Source organism: Puma concolor, chromosome F2 (assembly GCF_028749965.1).
Source record: "Puma concolor isolate L17-30 chromosome F2, mPumCon1.1.hap2, whole genome shotgun sequence".
In the NCBI taxonomy this organism is placed as follows: domain Eukaryota; kingdom Metazoa; phylum Chordata; class Mammalia; order Carnivora; family Felidae; genus Puma; species Puma concolor.
In genome coordinates this window covers 3,377,596-3,396,864 of record NC_141684.1, presented here as the reverse complement: position 1 = coordinate 3,396,864, position 19,269 = coordinate 3,377,596, and the positions used below count along the sequence as shown (strand labels likewise).

General features: G+C 56.9%; 1 protein-coding gene and 1 long non-coding RNA gene across 6 annotated transcripts in view; one reads left to right on the top strand and one right to left on the bottom strand.

The window, feature by feature from the left end:
* Positions 1-19,269, bottom strand: part of AGO2 (argonaute RISC catalytic component 2) — a 117,123-nt gene that overhangs the window by 13,685 nt on the left and 84,169 nt on the right. For all 5 annotated transcript variants that reach the window (XM_086695071.1, XM_086695075.1, XM_086695072.1 and 2 more), the window contains 8 exons: positions 18,558-18,677; positions 18,303-18,425; positions 14,662-14,795; positions 12,494-12,678; positions 11,032-11,191; positions 7,352-7,442; positions 4,956-5,150; positions 2,648-2,782 (listed from right to left, as the gene is read on the bottom strand). In XM_086695071.1, the coding sequence (XP_086551197.1) occupies positions 2,648-2,782; positions 4,956-5,150; positions 7,352-7,442; positions 11,032-11,191; positions 12,494-12,678; positions 14,662-14,795; positions 18,303-18,425; positions 18,558-18,677 (1,143 nt within the window). The remainder of the gene's footprint in view (positions 1-2,647; positions 2,783-4,955; positions 5,151-7,351; positions 7,443-11,031; positions 11,192-12,493; positions 12,679-14,661; positions 14,796-18,302; positions 18,426-18,557; positions 18,678-19,269) is intronic.
* Positions 3,524-5,380, top strand: LOC147571798 (uncharacterized). The gene is made up of 2 exons (XR_015246554.1): positions 3,524-3,645; positions 3,732-5,380. It is a non-coding gene; the product is annotated as an uncharacterized LOC147571798 (long non-coding RNA).

Here is a 19,269-nt window from a genome sequence, read left to right as displayed (position 1 = left end):
TTGCAGTCTCACTCGGATTTAGACTTTATCACTTTCTCGCTACATATTTAAGTCTCCATCAGCACCACACCGTGTTACTTCACAGGTTTTTAAATTGCATACCTACATCATACATATTCTGCAACTTACTGTTTCTGCCCAATTTTTACCATTTTGAGATGTAGTCATGTGATACGCAGAGTTTATTCATATTCGTTACTGCACAGTATGACAGTATATGAACATCAGAGACAGTACTGCGATAAACACTCTTACACGTGTCTCCTTATACACAGGCAGGTGGGTTTCTCCAGGGCAGACCTTTAGAATTACCCGACTGCACCCAAGTTGGCTATCAGTCTGCACTCCCATCAGAAGCATTGGGGTCTAATGATGCGTTTGCTTGTATCAAGGACTATGCTAAGTGCTTAGTGTGTGAGCTCCGCTAACCCTCCCGACATCCTGAGGAAGGTGGTACAGGGAGGCTGACGCCTGTGGGCAGTCCAGATGCTGAGGGGCAGACTAGAGCCAGGCTGCCTGGCTCCAGACCCCGTGCTCCTGACCCCGGCACAGCGCTCATACCGTCGCCAACACTTGGTATCATCAGGGTAACTTTATGAGTCCCCCCGACTTTTCCCATTCTCTAAAGTATTTTGTGTAAGATTATTCTTTGAAGGTTTGGTAAAATTTGCCTATAAAAAATCTGGATAAACTTCATAAAAGAAACTAAATAGTTTCCGCTTTTTTCCTATTCTCTGCCACACTTTAAAATCATCCAATCTTGAAGGTTTGGTAAAGCTTGCCTGTAAAACTCTCTGGGCCTGATGCCTTTTGGAAATGATGAGTGGATTATCCCCCTGAGCTGATTTCAGTGATTTATGTAATTGCACAAACAACTCTTTGTATCTATTTCTAAGTTTTCTAAGGTATCTACCAGCATAACGCTATTACTATCCCATGATGATTTAAGGTAACACACACCCCTTCCTGAGATCATACATAGTTCTCTATTTGCTACTTAAGATTGTTAGAGTTTCCTCTCTCCGCCTCATTGTGTCTTGCTAGATTTACCTATCTTCAAACAAGGTTTTGCTCGTGTTAATCTGCTCTGTCCTCACTTTCTCCTTCATTATCTTCCATTTGGAGGCGGGTGGTATAGCAACAAGCAGACTTTGAGCCCTCTTGACTCCTCGCAGGAGTCAAGTTTGCAGGCCAAGGAATGAGGGGACCCAAGCACACCGGCTCCTCAGCTTTTCCTTCCACGCCCAGACAGACATCTCACTTCTGTCCTTCCTGTACCTTCGGGCTTCTTTGATGGTTTTTATTTTCCAACAAATGTATCTAAGTCTGTACACTTCTATCCAAGCACTGCATGAAGTCTGATGTGAAACGCTCGTTTTTATTCAGTTCTGATTACTTTGTATTTTTATTCTCTTTATGTGTTTAATGCATGTACTACTTAGAAGAGAAGTTAAAATTTCAGGCCTTGTTGAGATGTCTTTTTAGTTCTACTCCTCCTTTAAAATTTAATGTCTGATAAAAAAAAAAAAAAATTGTGGTTTGCCCAATACTGAGGTTTGGAAATCTACCGAGATTGCCTCTGTGACAACTTTCACGAGCCTTCCACGTGAACTCAACTGTCAATGGCTGGGTTCTAACTAACCGTAAGATCTGGCGTGGTCTCTTCATACTTCGCATTTCTAGCTTTGACTCATTTTGCCTGTTTCAGTTTCTGATAGCAGGGCGTTAAAATGTACCTCTTTGCTGGTGGATCTGTCCGTTCCTCCTTGGAATTCTGTCGCTTTTTTGCTACACTGGTTTTTACCCCCCTTTCCATATTTTTTAGGTCACAGCGTTACGTCCAAACTCAGTTGTTCTCTCTTCTGGGTAGTTCATCCCTGTGACTGTGACAAAGTGTCCCTTTCTGTCACTAACGATTTGTCCTCTGTCTTGCAGACAGTCAGCGTCTCTCGGCTGCTGTCCTGGCTTGGTGCTGTGGGTACCGACCAAGCGGACGGCTACAGGCTCTCAGAGTAGAGTCTCTCCCTTCTGGGGGGGTCCCTTTTCTCAGGCAGGTACCTGATAATGTGAAGTTGAGGACAGTACGTCTACGTGTAGATTTATTTGTATTTATCCTGTTGGAAACACAGAAAATACTTTCAACCTCAGGATTCCCACCCTTTCTCAACTGTGGAGAATTCTGAGCAGTTACATCTACGAATCTTGCTTCTCGCTGACACCCCTTGCTCCGGGACGCCCGGAGACATACCCCTGGACCGGCTCCCCAGAGCCGCCTCCAACCTCCCGTGAGGGTCCCCAGTTTGCCGTGTTCCAGCTACTCTGTCCACCGCCATGGTTACTAACCGGACCTTTTTCAGAGCCAGATCCCTGCTAATTTCTTTACTGGACAAATGCCATCTCCTGCCCGGACCTGTCCCAGGCCTGTGAGGTTTGCAGGTCCAAACGTCCCACCAGACTGAGGAGAGCCCTTCGATGGCGCCTGAGGCTAGGTCCCCACGGAACTCGCCCAGGACGGGGTGTCCCGAGACACCTGGAACAGTGGGGGCGGCACCAGCACCCTGCAGTGCGGCTCAGGCCGAGGGCTGAGCACAGACCCACGTCCCTCGCGGCCCCGCATCCCAGGCCCTCCCTGTGGCCAGAGCCTCACCCTCTCATTCTTGTCGGTGCAGAAGAGCCGCGTGTGGTGCCTTTTCTGCACCACTATGAACGTGATCCCTGGCTGGTAGTCCTTTTCCAGCTTAATACACGCCTCGCGAATGGCCAGTAGCTCGTGGTGGAGAACCTAGGGGGGGGAAGACAACGCACGCCTTACTCTGCTTTCACCGCCTCTTTCTACCTCAAACTACGCCGTTCGGAACACGTGCTGGCCGACGAATGCTGCAGCTCAGAAACGATACTCCAGCGGCCTGTTAGCAGCTGTGAGCCTCTGCCTCCCCGCAGGTGCTGTTTCGTTTATGTAACTGAGCAAACAAGACCCAGGTCTCGTGCTTCGGTGGTTTAAATGAGAGGATGCATTACGTTGCTCACTGTTTTCTGGAAGGTTCTCAGTGACTAGCACCCACCATACACGGGAGTAACGAGGCACCGTGGGAGACACATGCGTGAACGAATCCGTCCAAACAACTGGTTTTCTGTGCTGGAGACGAGGGAGAGAACCTCGCAGAACACAAGGACCTAGGAGCCGGGCCCGAGGTCAAACCCGAGCCCTACCACCAGGCAGCTGTGTGGCTCGGGGAAAGCCACGTACCCTCTCTGATGCCCGTTTGTTTTCACTTTCTTTTCTTTTTTTTTTTTTTTTTTAAATTTTTTTTTTTTTCAACGTTTATTTATTTTTGGGACAGAGAGAGACAGAGCATGAACGGGCGAGGGGCAGAGAGAGGGAGACATAGAATCGGAAACAGGCTCCAGGCTCCGAGCCATCAGCCCAGAGCCCGACGCGGGGCTCGAACTCACGGACCGCGAGATCGTGACCTGGCTGAAGTCGGACGCTTAACCGACTGCGCCACCCAGGCGCCCCTGTTTTCACTTTTAAGACGGGAACAGCCTACGTCCCGCAGGCTTGCTGCGAAGACTAAAGTGGCGCACGAGGCGCCTGGGAGCCAGGCCACGAAGAGGAAGACGCTGTTCCCACCGCCCGTCTCAGAGGTAAGCGGGCAGAAGTCCTCTCACGGTGGTGAAGGCCGTTCTAGGCACCACACACCTTACGTTTCTAACCCCTGTCCTAGTTACAGGTCACGATGATGTTTCACAAACGCCAGCTGTGGTCATTCCGTAAGACCCCGAGCAAGTTCACAGCGATGAGAACAGAAGGCGCGGACCCCTCCCCGGCAGGGCCGGCTGCGGCAGAGGGTGAGGGGGCTGGGGGCGCAGGAGGGAGGTGAACATCTCCAACCGAGGGAACCCAAGAGGTTCTGCACAGGCGGTGCCTTCAAGGTCGGCTGGCACACGCTGGCGGGGACGGCACGGGAGCGGCCCCCCCACCCCCCTGCACACGCTCCGAGGGGCCCTGGCCTCAAGTGTCGATTCCGTTCTTCCCGCCAACCGTGGGCCTCAGGGGGATGAGCTGCTTCTACTCTGGACCAGGAAGGTCCAGGCCGTCCTGCTCACGCCTAGTCAGGTGCTATCCAGCCTGTTTGTCAAGGCAGCCTGGGGGCCTCTGGAACGCTCCGGCGCAGCTCCCGGAATCCCCTCCCCTCTGGGGTCCCTTCTCCCACAGGACCGGACACGGGCCCTGTATCTTCTGCCTTCCCTGCCAACATCTCCCAGGAGGCACGTGTTGGGATAGGGTGGATGCCGAGCTGGAATTAGCTTGGACGGATGTGGAGACACATCCGGGCACCAAGCTCCCGAGCTCTGGGTTCAAGGCCGACCACTGGTCACCTTCACAGGGAGGTAAGGCAGGTGCCCGGGAGCCGAGCACAGTCTCCCCGTACCCGCTCCCTCGCCTCTCCTCCACTACTCCCCGCGTCTGATGGCAGCCAGCTGGGCCCGGGATCCACAGGTCACCCGAGACCCCGCCGTTCCCTCCACGTCCAGATGGTGGCTGTGAACCCTGTGTTTAACCCTCCTTCCAAAGGGGCCCCCGCCCAGCCCCGCTCCAGGGCCCCCTGCAGTCTGCCTTTCACACTGCACACGGTGACCCCCAGACAAAACTGTTGTCTCCAGCTCACAGACTCTCCCCGGCCAAGCCTCTGGAAGGGCCGCGTGCTGACCTAGACCCAAGCTCCCCGCATAGCCCTTGAGGCCTCGAGCCCAAGCCGACGCCCTCGTCCCTCCCGTCCCGGCTCAGCACCGCTGGCCGGGCATCCGCTTCCCTGGCCCGCCTTCCACGCTCTGGCCGGATAGAAACCACATCAACGTTTTCACCAGAGAACCGGACAAGCTATCGTATGGGACAAACGGGTGACCCTAAGGCGTCCTGAGACCACAGAGAGGGAAATCATGAGGCGGCCTACCTGCTGAAACTGCCCCTCCGAGACGCCGTCGCGGTAGAAGATGATGCGGGTCGGCTTGAAGCGCGTGGACTTGTAGAACTGGATGAGGAGCTCGCGGACCATGGTGGCCAGGTCCTGGATGATCTCCTGCCGGTGCTGCTGAACCCTCACGGTGGCACAGTAGCGGTTGGGGTGGGCGTCCATGCTGCCCACGACCTGTCGGGACAGGTGCAGGGAGCGTTGGGGGGACTTCCCGGAAGCCCCCTACTCTCGGCGTGCGCTGGAGGAGGGACTGGGGATGGACAGACTTGCCTATGCCCTCAACTTGGCATCACAGTGAAGGGACAGTGGCTGGTCAGTTGTGAACCTGCTGCCTTTATGTTTCTTTTTAGTATGTGGGCAACAGTGTTCGTAAATAGACTGCAAAGAATAAAAACTTGCTTAAAGTAGGGGTGTCTGGGTGGCTCAGTCGGTTAAGGGTCCGACTTCGGCTCAGGTCGTGATCTCATGGTTTGTGGGCTCGAGCCCCACGTTGGGCTCTGTGCTGACAGCTCGGAGCCTGGAGCCTTCTTCGGATTCTGTGTCTCCCTCTCTCTGCCTCTCCCCTGCTTGTACTCTGTCTCTCTCTCTCTCTCTCTCTCCTTCTCTCTCTGCCCCTCCCCTGCTCACGCAGTCTCTCTCTCAAAAATAAACATTAAAATTAAAAAAAAAAAGAGTTTGCTGAAAATATCTAATAAAAAATAGGCAATTATTCTGAACCTTTACTCTGCTTGTGATCACATGGGGCTGAATTACATCAGCCCCAAGAAAGCAACTTGTATCAGGTTCCCTAGTTTTTTCAAAGCACACTGCTCACCAGGGGAAGCCATCTGCGTATCAGTGCACATCCCAAGATTCTGAACCCCAGAAACGGCAGGCCATCCCCAAGGCACACTGGCACGTAAGCAGTTGCCTGAAGGTGCCGACCAGGAGGAGCCCGGAGAACAAGGCACACCTCCACCCTGGGGTCTGCTGTGCCCTTTGCTAATCAAACAAGGGCGGGCTGAAAATTGTCTAACAAGGTCAGAGCTGCAGTCCAGGTAGGAAGAGGAGATACCTGCAGGAGGAATCAGGTGACCTGATGCTAACCTGATAAAGGAACAGGGCCCCTGAGTAACTTCAGACACACCTGCTGGGGGCCCACAACAGTCCCCGGGGAAGCCTGCACCTCCCGGGGGTCCTGGCCTTCCTCCCGACCGGGGATCAGCCACCCCTCGGGGTCAGACGTGCCTCGGAGAGAAGCACTGGGCTGCGGGAGGCAGGCCCCGTCCACACGTGTGCCACACGTTAGAGACCCGCATCTGTGGCTGCTGCTGCGAAAGCTAGGACGGGTGACTCCAAGCCCCTCCACGAGGCACCTGAGGGCACTGCTCAGACCTCAACCTGAGCCTCAGGGTGTCTTGAGCTGGGTTTTCTGCAGCTTCTCTCGAGCAACTGAGTTTGGCTTTTCCGGACTGTGTGTTTAAAATGAGAAAACTAATACTGACCCACAAGATTAGGACTCAGTGTAAGTATGCACCCGGCCCAGAAGTCGCTGCAGCGGTCCCCGCTGGACGTGCTGGGGACACAAGCCTTGAGCCCCAGGCTTCCTTCCCTCCACTTGGCTGCCCTGGCTGCAGGCCGCCGGGAGGTCCCGCCAGACAACTCAGAGGTACCGCCCTGGGCTCTGTGCTCCACAGGCCAAGTCCACGCTACCCTGAGCGTGTGCTTGTCTGGTCCTCTTGAACCAGAGCCATTGTGCTGACCCTCCCGAGATCAGTCAGCTGTGGGCACAGAGCGGGCGCCTCGCGCGGCCCCTGGGGGCTGGACACGGCCAGCTAGCGCGTGGGAAGCTCGGGGGGGCTCAGGGCCTGTGGAGCGAAGCTTCCCCGACACCCCGATGGAACTCACAGGCGGAACGAGGGAAGGGCTACGTTGAAGTCCGGACGGGGTAATTACTTCACACTTGGTGTTTCGTAATAAAAACAGAAAATGTTCACAAAGAGGCACAACGTTAAAAAAACCCTCGTTGCAGCATCTGGCCCAGTGGGCAGAGAGCCACCGCGGGCCTGAGCCACGGGCAGGACCCGGCAGGACGGGAGCCACCGTGCCCTTGGCCTTTCTGCTGCCAGATCCGTGCTGCCTGGCCCGGGCCTGGGCAGGCGGACTCACTGCTGTCACACGTGGGTAGCCACGTGCCACGTGCCCTCCAAATGCCTGTTTCCCAGGACACTCTGTCTGCAACTGCCCAGGAAAGCACAGTGGTGTTCAGGAAGATGCTCTGGCCACACCCCGCAAGGGGACCGCATGCCCCCCTCAAGCAGCTCGGCCAAGGCGTGGGTCCCACAGGGGGCAGGACGCCACCAACAGAGGGTCCGGCAGGACGCGCGGATACTCACGGCGGCAATGGAAGGCTTCTTCCCGTCCCCAGCGGGTGGGTGGGTGACATCGGCCCCCAGAAAGATGACGGGCTGCTGGAACACGGGTGGCCTGCGGAGGGAAGCGGGAGCATCTGAGGCTTGGACCACTGAGGACACTGGTGCCAGCGTCACTCGCAGGCACAGGCACCGCGGCTGTTTTTAAAAAAGGTCTTATCTTTTAACGGTCCATACCAAAGACCTCACTCATAAAGTGACACGGGGTCTGAGAGCTGTTTCCGAATAACCCAGGGTGGGACCCGGGGGGATGGGAGGGGGTGTGGGGGAGTGTGGACTAACAACGCTGGTCCGGGGCCAGGGTGGGGGAGGGGAGGGGAGCGGAGACGAACGACACTCGGGCGGACAGGTAGTGAGGCCGGGGTCGGGGGGGGGGGGGGTGTGGGGGGGTGTGGTCTGCATCTGTAAACACCTGACCGTCTCCACAGTGATCCAACGTACTGAAATGATACTAAAATCACGTCTAGAAGACAGTAATGCCACATGCCAGACTGCGCGTGTATAAAGGTCCCGCGCTTTGCTACAGCCTGGACCCCAGCCCTGCTCTTCCCGGGTCTCCCCAGGCCCAGCCGCAGCACGGGGCCGGGTCACCCTCTGCTGGGTGTTCACCAGCTTCCCTGTCCCCTGCCCACGAGAGGCCAGGAGCACTCCCCCGGTCCCAACGCCCAGAAATGTCTCCAGACATCACGTGTTTCCTGGGGGTCAAAACCGCCCCAGGTGAGTAGCACACCAACAGCTTCCCCGCCTCTTTCCAACGCTGTGTTCTAGCACCTTCCTGAAAAGGCCGTGTACACGGCACCTGGGAGCGTGGGGTCACTCGCTAGCTTTGCGTTCTGAAGTTCACTCTCTCTAGGGCTTACTTTTCTCTTCTGGAAAATGGACACAACATGAATACTTCCCTCCCATGGTTGTTGATGTCAGTGTTTTCAGCGGGCCGGGCCTGGCCCGCCACACTCACTAGGAGCTGCTGACATTAGTGTCCTTCCGGCCCAGTGACCAGAAGCACCGTGTCATGGGGAGATGACCCCTGCGGGGCTCCCGTGGGACAGAGCTCTGCCGCCCAGAGCCGAGAGGTGGGGGAAAGGGCTTCGAGTGTGTATGCCATGTGAGTTTCCACACAACGTGGACAAGGTTTCCCCCTTCAGTGCTTGCAAGCACACCAAGGGGGTTCTTCCCCCTGGGGTCCCCGGGACATCGAAGCAGGGCACCGGCAGGCACTGTGACGTCACATGGAAGGGCTGGGCTCGGGGAAGATACTGCCCGTGGCCTGGCTGACCGGCCTGCCTCCGGGCCCTGACCTGGACCGCGGCCCCCCAACCCCTCTCCGTGAGCCTCTGGGGCCCGGCCCCCCCCTCGCTGTCCCCAGCACAAAGACACCAGGCACAGACGAGGCGCTGCAGCTCTCCTCCCGGCTCCACAGCTGTTCGGACTCACCTTCAACAAGGAAGACCACACCTGCCCATGAACTCCACTCCCAGGCTCCCTCCGCTCCCTAGCCTGCCAGCTTGCTGCGTGGCCAAGCTCCTAATTAGAGGGACCCATTCACCACCTCCCAACCAGCTGCAGGCCCCGCCCACCAGACTTCCTGCTGCCTTGGCAACAAGACAGTCTTCCTCAGGTCCCCGCCCCCACACGGCAGAGCCTAAGACCTCATCACAGGAGGCTCCTTGGTGGCACCATGTGACAAATGACACAGGAAGCGTTGCCCTAGCTTTCCGGGACCCCGCCTGGCTCTCCTTTTGGTGGTGGTGGTGGTGGGGGCGGGGCGGGGGGGGGTGGGTTCTACTGCTGGCTCCCTGTCTCTACAACCTTTTAACCCTCAACTCTCCAGGGTAGTAGGCTTGGCATCCATCCTGTCTACACCCTGCCCTGGGGGATCTGGGATCTCACCAGCCTTGTGGCTTTAACACCGCCTCTCTGCTGGGTTCCCCTAAACACACATCCCCAAGTCCAGATCCCTGTTTCCGCCCCCCCACCCCCACCACCCTGAGCCCCGCTCCAGCACACCTTTCCTGTCTCGCTCACAGCAGCGCCATCTTCCAAACACACGGTCTCTGGGCACCCCCCTCCCCCACACTGCCAGCACCCCTCCCGAGACGGTGCAGGTGCCACCTGGTCCCATTCCGCCCAGAGCTGGAGCAGCCTCCTAGAACGGGACCCTCCAGGGGCTGCGTCTTGCCTGGGGCGGGGGGAGGGGCGCCTTGGGCCCCCTGGTCCTTTGCTACCATTGGCTCAGTGCTGCCTTCTCCAGCAGACTGGCCACAGAAACCCAGCTCCTCATCCTCCTGGCCCCCTCCCTCCCATGATGTCACTGGTGCTCCCGTCAAGTCCCTCGTGCTGGGTCCTCCCACGAGAAGGCTGGGACTCTCCCTCCTGTACTCACTGCTGTGGCCGGAGCTCAATCGACAGAACCTGTTCACTGAGCGAACGGGGTGCTGGGCTCACCACCTGCTCTTGAGAGGCCCTCACTCCTTCCCACAACCTGAGTGGATCGACCTCACCTCGCTGAGCCAGTCTCCCGAGTTCAAGTCTGGGAGGCTCTAACTTCAGGTTCTTTCCGCTTTCCCACATGGCGGCAAGGCAACCTACTAAAAAGCCGCTTAACAACGTAGCTCAGTCTTCTTGGGGTGTGGTCCCCGGACCACAGAGTATCACTTGTGGGCTTGCTAGGAGTGTCAGCACTTGGGTCCCGATCCAGAGGTGCTGGTCAGAACCTCCGTGGTTTAACAAGGCCCGAAGGTAGTTCAGAAACTCGCCCAGGTGGGCCGTCACGGGCAGGCCGAGGCCAGGCTGGGGGGCTCCGCACACAGCTGGTGCCTCCTAGGGTCTCTCCCCCAGACACTCGGAAGTGGCGATGGCCGCTGCTGTCCTCACGAGAGCACTTCTACCCGAGGGCAGTGCGATTCCCTGGAGGGTGTGTCCAGTAACCTGCTTTCACCCACGCCTCTTGTTCAGATGCTAACCCGACTGCCAAGATTCTTCGGGGACGAGACCCCCTCGGTAACGTCCGTCATCACGGAAACCCCTCTCTGCTGCAGCAGAGGCTGGCCAACCCTCAGGAGGCACAAAAGCTGACCCTGGCCCTCTCCTCGAGCGCCCAGGGCCCCGTGCCAGGCCAGGGGGTACCGGGGGGCCCCGCAGCCCCACCCCACCCCACCCCTCCCCTGCCAGGCCCCGATCCCGACCCCGGCCTGGGATCTGCCAACAGTGTGCTCTTCTGTGGAGCTTTTCCATCCCAACGGCTGCGTTGCCAGCACTGACTGCATCAGGTGGCCTCCGTCCCCTGCCTGGCTCGGGAGACGCAAGGGCGGCTCCTGCCTACACGGCAGCTACGGCTCGGGAGGCTGGCGTCCCAGCCGTTCAGGCTGAGCTCTGGCTCCGCCCTGCCAACTCCCTTCACGGCACAGCCGCCGCACCACACGTTTGAGCACCCCCGGGCCCTTCTCTGCCCTCCCCTCACTCAGGGAACCTGGCCAAGGCAGCCGAAACTGCGCCCTGCTTCCTGGCGTGTCGCATCGCGTCCAGGACGGCGGCCGGCACACGCGCTCACACGTGGCCTGACCTGCGTGCGCTTCCCCACCCCGCCGGGAATCAGGCCGACTCGGCCACATGTGGTGGGTGCGGTGGGGCGGGGGCATCCCTACCTCCCCTGGGGCAGCAGGATGTTGTTCACGCCTCCCAGCTTGACGTTGATCTTCAAGCAGAGGTTGGACAGGGTCTGGGGCGTGGTCCTCTGCACGTTCTTCATCTGCACACACTGCGTGGCCATCCCCAGCACCGTGTCTCCCACGCGCTTGACCTCGGCTGTGGAGCACCAAAGACACGCTCACTGGCAGCTCTGGCCGGCACCTCTTCCTTAGCGTGCCACCCCCCCCGCCCCCCAACGCCACAGGGGCCCAGATGCGCGACCCCAGCAGCCATGTCCGGCTATGTGGCCCAGCCCCATCTGTGGCTGTGGCTGTGGCTGCGCCCATGGAAGCGGGTGACTGGCCGCCGGCACAGGGAAGTCAGGCCCCGGGGCTGGAGTTCTGGCTCCGGCACGGCCCAGGCCAGGGTCACCTCGGTCAGGGAGGCCGGGGAGTAGGACAAGTCCCACGGCAGGAAGGAAGTCCATTTCAGCGGCTTCCAGGGCTGCGGGGCGTTTTGGGCACAGCCAGGCTGGAGGGGAGGACGGCACGCCCACCCCTGTCATGGTGCTCAGGGTGGTTCGAATAAAGACACAGGCATCCCTGAAATCCGCAGCAAATGCAAGCCTGACGTCAAACAGCTATCTAGGCCCACGGCCCTGGGTTCTGGATTCCTTCATGAAGCAACTGTCAGCTACTCCCTGGGCAGTCCTGTGGAAACAGGCGACTTCTGGATGGAAACACTGACGGCGTTCTCTTTGCTCTTTGCGTACGTAGCTCAGAGGGGAGGGAGAAACGCGGCTCTTATGCATCTGACTCTGTCACCGTCTAACTGGGAATGCAGCTGGCGAGCCTCACTGCACCCCACACACCCCCAGGTTCTCGTTCCAACACCTCCTCCACTGGGCGCCTCTGGGCTCCCACGGGGCTTTCTTTTTCTTTCTTTCTTTCTTTTTTAGCAACCCCCCCATCGCCTGCCCTGGAGTCAGCAGTCTATACCCGCCACTGCCCTGGGGCTGCCTGATGGGGGGCTGGGTCTAGTCACTCTGAACTCTCTGGGCCTGGGGCATCATCAGAGGTACTTGGGGAGTGTCAGCTGAATGGACGTGCAACTGCCCTTGTGGCACGAAGGACTCTGATGAGCTTCCAGAGAGCTCTGAGGTGGGCCCACAAACGTCACGTGGAGGACGACGGACGGTGGCCCCGGCCATCACTGTGTTGCACTGAATGGACCTTCCTCCGTCCAGCCACCGTCACGTCGGATGGGGACACGATGACGCAGCGTGTGCTGGCCTCTGGGAACTGTGGCCTCAGACGAGACCAGCGCAGGCAGCAGCCGTCGGAGACCCCCTCGTCTTTCCTAGCTTACAGATGAGCCAGAAAGGAGCACTCCCCGGTGTGGCAAAAGCACAAAGGGCTCTGGCTGCACCCAACACCCACGGAGGTCACGAGCAAAGCCAGCCAAACCGCCAAGGCCTACCGTAAACGGGGGTTTTGCCAGGCAGGATGACCACCACCAGCTGAAGGCCAGCGTACGTGTTCTTCAGGTGCCTGAACATGGGCTCCACGCTATCCGCCCCCTGGGCGTACTTGCAGAAGCACGGCTGGCCCTGGATCGGCATCCCAGCGTCCCTCGAGATCTTTCTGAGCTGCTCTGTGAAGGATCTGAAGGAGAAGGGTCGTTAGACTTGACCGCACAGGAGCGCCAAAGAATCCAGACCAGCCAGAGGCCCCAAGTAAAGGGCATGGCTTTAACAGACAACCCCAAACCATTTTCACCGACATCAGCATCTTGGTTCAAGACCCGGACACAGACGACAACGTGCTAACTCTTGGAAAACGGATATGCTGAGTACACGCGGGGGTATGGTGGGTACACACGGGGGGGGGGGGGTGTGCTGAGTACTCGCGTAGGGTATGGTGGATACACACACGAGGTATGGTAAGTACACGTGTGGGGTGTGCTGAGTATACCCGTGGGGTACGGAAAAGTCTCCTGTGGCTACTTTGCCTTGATAACACAGAAGATTTCCAACCGCAAGGGCCCATGTGCCTCACCCTGAGACACCCCCAGGGAGCAGTGACAGTGCTGTCCTTTTAGAGCAATGCACGGAGCAGCTGCCACCACTCGGCAGGCCCGGCCAGCTCCCAGGTTCTGGCACAGAACACAGGACTCCGTGGATGGCCAACAATGTCAGAGAGAGAAGAACTGCGAACGGCCTGTCCCCCGGGACTTCCCCCGCTATTCTTGTGTGTACAACTTCACTGGGGTGACACAGTTGTGGGAGGGAACAAAACAGACCACAGCTAGAGTGGCACCAGCAGCGACTGCCAACAGGCCGGGTGAAGCCTGGTGGGGGGATGGGGGGGGGCACAGACAGATCAGCAGCTGCTATTTTAAACTTAGGAATAAAAATAACGTCGCCTTCTCCAGTAACGGTAAGGACACTGTGATCCAACGGAGCCAGGGCTCAACCTCCCGTACGTGAGTGCAGTTCTGTGTCCGCACTTACATCTACAGGTGGATTCCCTGCGGGCCCATCCGGCTCCAGGCAACGTGCAATGAAGGAGCCAAGGTCAGGGTGCGGGGAAGAGAGGCACCCGGTGTTCTGGTCCTAAACTACTCTGTTTCTTAGCTAAGCTGCTCTGTGCTTCCAGCGAATTCTGCTGGTGGCGTGGAAGACGCCTCCGACACACAGCCTGTCTCCTTGACGTCAGCTCTCGAGAACTTTCTGAGCCGTGGCTTTTCAGAACCACCCTTGGCTACCTTCTCAGGCTTTGAGTTTCCTCCTGCTTCCACCCAAGACAGGCGGAAAGCAAAGGCTTTCTCTTCCCTGTTAGGTTTGTTTGGCGCAAAAGCACGAGTAACAAAGCTCTATGGGTTTTGTTTTTATTTTATTTTTATCTTTTTTTTTTTTTTAATTTTTTTTCAACGTTTATTTATTTTTGGGACAGAGAGAGACAGAGCATGAACGGGGGAGGGGCAGAGAGAGAGGGAGACACAGAATCGGAAACAGGCTCCAGGCTCTGAGCCATCAGCCCAGAGCCCGACGCGGGGCTCGAACCCACGGACCGCGAGATCGTGACCTGGCTGAAGTCGGACGCTTAACCGACTGCGCCACCCAGGCGCCCCTTATTTTTTAATTATTAAGCAGGCTTCACGCCCGGTGCGGAGCCCGGTGCGGGGCTCGAATTCACGGCCCTGAGATTAAGACCTAAGGTGGGAACAAAAGACCCCGGAGCCCCAAAGCTGTGTGGTTACGGTGCTAACTCTCTAAGGGTCCACAGCCTGGGCCGGGCCGGGGCGGGGGGATACAGACATATGAAGCTGAAGGGCTTTTTTAAGGGAACTTGAGTTCACTGAATATAATTTTCTCTTTTGCATCTAATTTTCAAACTTCTTGTTCACTTTCGGTTTTATTTCTTATATAACCTGCACGGCTTCTCCACACTCTCTCGGCTAGTGAGTCTGAGAAGTGAAAGCGGCCTCGAGGCGGCTCACGTTTCCTGGCCAGGCCCCCATCCCGGGCACATGTCCGCTGGCCTGGAAAGGTCACCAACTCCTGCCACGGCCACCGAGCCGCCCCGGCCCCGCCCCGCCCCGCCCCACCCCGCCCCCGGCCCCGCGTGTCTCCTCAGCAGCCTTACTTCAGGTGGACCTCCGTGCACTGGCGCTGGGGGGCGAAGCACGCGATGGCCCACACCTTGATCTCAATGCCCGTGTGAAACTGCTTGTTCCTCATGTCCCAGACGCCCTGGACAGGGGTGGCGATCGCTTTATTCTGCAAACGGCAAGACGTTCAGAGTGAGGGAAAACGGGAAACGAGACCTCCTGACCTTGGGTGGTGTTACTTTCCCTGCCTCTGCCGATCCCCCGACCAGGTGCTCCCGAGGCTGAGAACTGAGCCTCTGTGTGGTGTCCCACCCCTGACCTGCCCAGCGCCGCAAGTGGGCCAGAGGTATCTGCAGGATGGATGGACGGACGGACTGACGGACGAAAAGGTGGATGGGAGATGAGGGATGGGAGGAGGCAGGGATGGGAAGACGGAGAATGGACGGAGGGGTGGGTGCGGGGACAGAGGAGGAAGGACGGGTGGACGGCTGGATGGCTGGATGGGTAAACAGAGAATGGAAGGATGCACGGAGGGATGAGTGGATGCAGGCCAAGGACCGCAGAGAGGCCCAGAGCTGCCGCCAACCTCAAGGGCAGCCTGGAAGAACGGAAGTGCCCTGTGATGCTACAGGAAGGCTTCCTGGTTCAGAACATGCTCTCCTTCGTTTTATCTCCTCTGGGATCACGGAGGCAGCCAGGGAAGGGGAGGCCCCGGGCCGGGGAGCAGAGTGGCCAGCTAGGACCCCTCCACTCCACTCCACGTGCCACTGCCTGCGGTCGTTCCAGGAACGGAAGCCACCCCCACTTGTGAAGAAAGAGCAAGCGACGTGTCCACCTGGTTTTGTCATCTCTCGACCAGAAAGGACCGGGCCTCAGCGTCGCCACCCGAGCAACCTCTGAGTTCCCTGAAGTGACTCTGGAGGACAAGGACAGCAGGGAACGGCCACGGGGAGGAGGACGGGGCTGTTCAGGCCCGCGGGCACCACCAGCGGGCAGGGCCGCATCTGGGTCCCTGCGTTCAGTTGCAGAGGTGGTTTTAGCAGAAAACATTTTTAATTTACAAAAGTAACACCGGCCTATTGCACAAGTCAAACACTACGGAAAGAAACGCTTTTCTTTCCTGTATTTTGGTAGCGACTGCCGTGGCCCCACCGGCTCCGTCTCTAAGAGATGGGCTCCAACTACCAGTATGGCGCTCCAGGCTTAGCAAACACACACCCACTCAGCAGACGTGGGCTCGGACGACACCCGCGTTTCTCAACCTCAGCACTGCCGACACGTGGACGACCCTACGCACCGTAGGATGTCAGAAGTCTTTGTCACCAGATGCCAGCCTCCAGACACTGCCAAATGTCCCTTGGGGGGCATTTAATGTTTCGCTCTGACAATGGACAACGAGTCGGACAGGCGACGGGGAGTCCAACTCTTAACCTCGGCTCGGGTCACGATCTCACAGGTGGTGAGATCGAGCCCTGCACTGGGCTCTGTGCTCTCAGCACAGAGCCTGCTTGGGATTCTCTCCTCTCTCCCTCTCTCTGCCCCTCTCCTGCTTGTATGCACTCTCTCAAAACAAATTAATAAACATTAAAAAGAAAAATTTTTTTAAGGAAGCATTATAAACTTTCAATCCCTACAATCCTCGTGTTTTTGCGAGATGAGATTACAAGAACAAATTTATTTTCCAGACCATTCCTGTATTTACTAAGAGACAGAACGCTGAAACAGACGCGGGCTCGGGCAGTGAAAAAAACTCCAGATTTGTGATCTTGGTTTTACCATGTAATGAAGGCCTCTCTAGGCACCTACCTGTGAAACAGAACGAAACGCTCTTCCTCCTACGGTTGTGACAAGGGTTCAAAAAGGTGCTACGTTTGCACTGTGTCTGGACATAGGTTCCCAAGTGGGCCTTGCTGAGAAAACCTCTTTCAGAGGATGGGGACCAGGACGGGGACCCCCACACAGAAGGAACACCATGCAGTAAGACTCAGAAAGAACACGCCATGCCTCACGCATGCATGGGAGCATCTCCAAGACCTCTACGGCCTCTAAGAGAAAGCTTTAAGTAAAAAGAAGTGTATTTAATGCATCACTGTTTGCACTGGAAGGGGTGGAAAAAAAATTGTGACTAACCCCTGGGCAGTTTTATAAAGGGCAGAGAGACACCAGTCACTTCCTGGGGAAGCAACCAGGACAGAGGGAAAGAGATTTCTTCCTGGAATTCTTTGTTTTGTTTTGTTTTTTAAGTAGGCTCCATGCTCAACGTGAGGTTCAAAGTCACGACCCTGGGATTAAGAGTCGTGTGCTCTTCTGACTGAGCCGGCCAGACACCCCCTTCCTGTGTAGTTCTGTGCACTTTTTTTTAAAAAATTTTTTAAAATGTTTATTTTTAAGAGAGAGAGAGACAGAGTGAGAGCGAGGAAGGGATAGAGAGAGAGGGAGACACAGAATCCGAAGCAGGTTCCAAACAGCTCTGAGCTGTCAGCACAGAGCCTGACATGGGGCTCAAACTCATGAACCGTGAGATCATGACCCCAGCCGAAGTCGGACGCTTAACCGACTGAGCCACTCAGGCACCCCTGTGTACCTTTTGAACTCTGGAACACTTCATTTTATTTTATCTTATTCATTTTATTTTTTATTGTTTTTTATTTATATTTGAGAGACAGAGAGACCAAGCATGAGCTGGGGAGGGCCAGAGAGATGGAAACAGAATATGAAGCAGGCTCCAGGCTCTGAGCTGTCAGTACAAAGCCTGACACGGGGCTCAAACTCATCAACAGTGAGATCATGACCGGAGCTAAAGTCGGATGCTTAACTGACTGAGCCACCCATGTTCCCCATATTTTGTTTTACTTATTTTTTGAAAGAGGGAGAGAATCCCAAGCGCTGTCAGCACAGAGCCCGACTCAGGGCTCGATCCCACGACCCTGGGATCAAGACCTGGGCAGAAATCAAGAGTTGGACGCTCAGCTGGCTGAGCTGCCCAGGCGCCTCTGAACTTTGGAACACTTGAAAAAGCAGAGCCTACGTTTTACAAGAAAGGGAAAAACGCTACAAACAAAACTAGGCCTTGCCACTGGTCTGGAGGACTAGCGTAAAAGGTAGAGTCAGCTAGAATGCTTCCGTGAGAGCCCGTGGCCTGTGAGGCTAAGGCCTCAGGCCCCAAGGAGGTGACGACGACCCCTCTCGTGAACTGTCAGGCTCCATGGACAGGACACCCTATTGTGCACTGATAAAAGCCAGGCATTTCATGGGCAACAACACAGGAGCAAAAACATGAGTGACTGATGGCTCTGTTTGCCAACAAATACCTCTGAAACAGAAGTTAAAAACCCAGAAGAGCAGTATAAGCTTCTGGAAAATAATTCGTTGCTGGCAGAGTACCCATCACGCAAAGAATAACGCTTCTCAGATGCTGATGGGCTAATAAAAACTACCTGTTGGAAAGATAAAGGGTAATTCTGAAAAACTTCCAATACGACCAAGACAACTCCGTCCTTCCTGAGGCTCCCTAACGTGGGCCGGCTTCACCCAGTGTGGGAAGAATCCCTTACCTGGACCACGGTCTACGCCTCTGGTGATGGGTCCGGCCTCAGTGGGCTCAAAAGCTGCTGTTCACCACCGAGCGACAGGCACCCATCGGCGCCCCCCTGCCCCACCCCGGCCACGCACGTACCCTGCCCCCGTAGAGGATGGAGGGCGGCTGGAGGACCCGTCCGGTCACATCTGTCATCTCGTCTTTGACCATGATTCCAAATTCACGAACATACGGATCTGTATTAAAACTTGCGCTTCGCATCTTGAAAAGGAAAAAAGAAAGAAGCCGTGTCTGTCCGAAGAAGCATCGGGGGCTCCCCTGCCCTGGGAGCCACATACCGCGTTCCCCTGGGCGTCCCCACCCCAGGGCTGGCCCCGGGAGCCAGGCGCTCACCAGCTTGCTAATCTCTTCTTGCCGATCGGGCGCCGACCTGGCAGTTGCTCTGATCATGGTTGAGGTCTGATTGTCGGTCAGCTTTTTGATACATCTCTGTCCTGCTACTATGTTACAGACCTACAAAGGAGAGACCCCGGGCGTCGGCACCAGTGCAGGAGGGCCGGGCCGGGGTCTGAGGCTGAGCACGGGGCTGGTGGCCCGGCTCTGCCTGTCCTACACGTGTCTCTTCACCACGGTGTCTGTTCCCGGAACCCACCAGGAACAGCACACTTGCAGGGGCCGCTCAGGGGCCCTGTGGCAGGCACCAGAAATCCTCCTCGGTGAGCCCAGCCTGGCACCAACAGGAGGTGGGACCCTCCCCAGGTGGGAGCTTGAAGCTGCCTGCTGACGGGAACGAGGCTGGCCTTCTGGACCGGGGTGCGGGAAAACCAGCCGGGTGCTTGAGTAACCGGACAAGGACAGAGAATTTAAGGCACTGACAGGAAAGAGTTAAAATCGGGGCCTCAGTTTTAGCGTTTAATCTTTCCAGGATCTTCCCAGCAGGAAGTGAATCTTAGATGAGAAGTGAAGAAACTAGCTTTTCTGAACATCTTCTACCCTGTGGGACGGACCTGCTAGGCACACGGGGCTCGTCCTCGATGGACGATGGACGGGGGAGAGTCCCCACACACCACTTCATTCAGGGGGAAACAGATGTGACGGGCGTGTC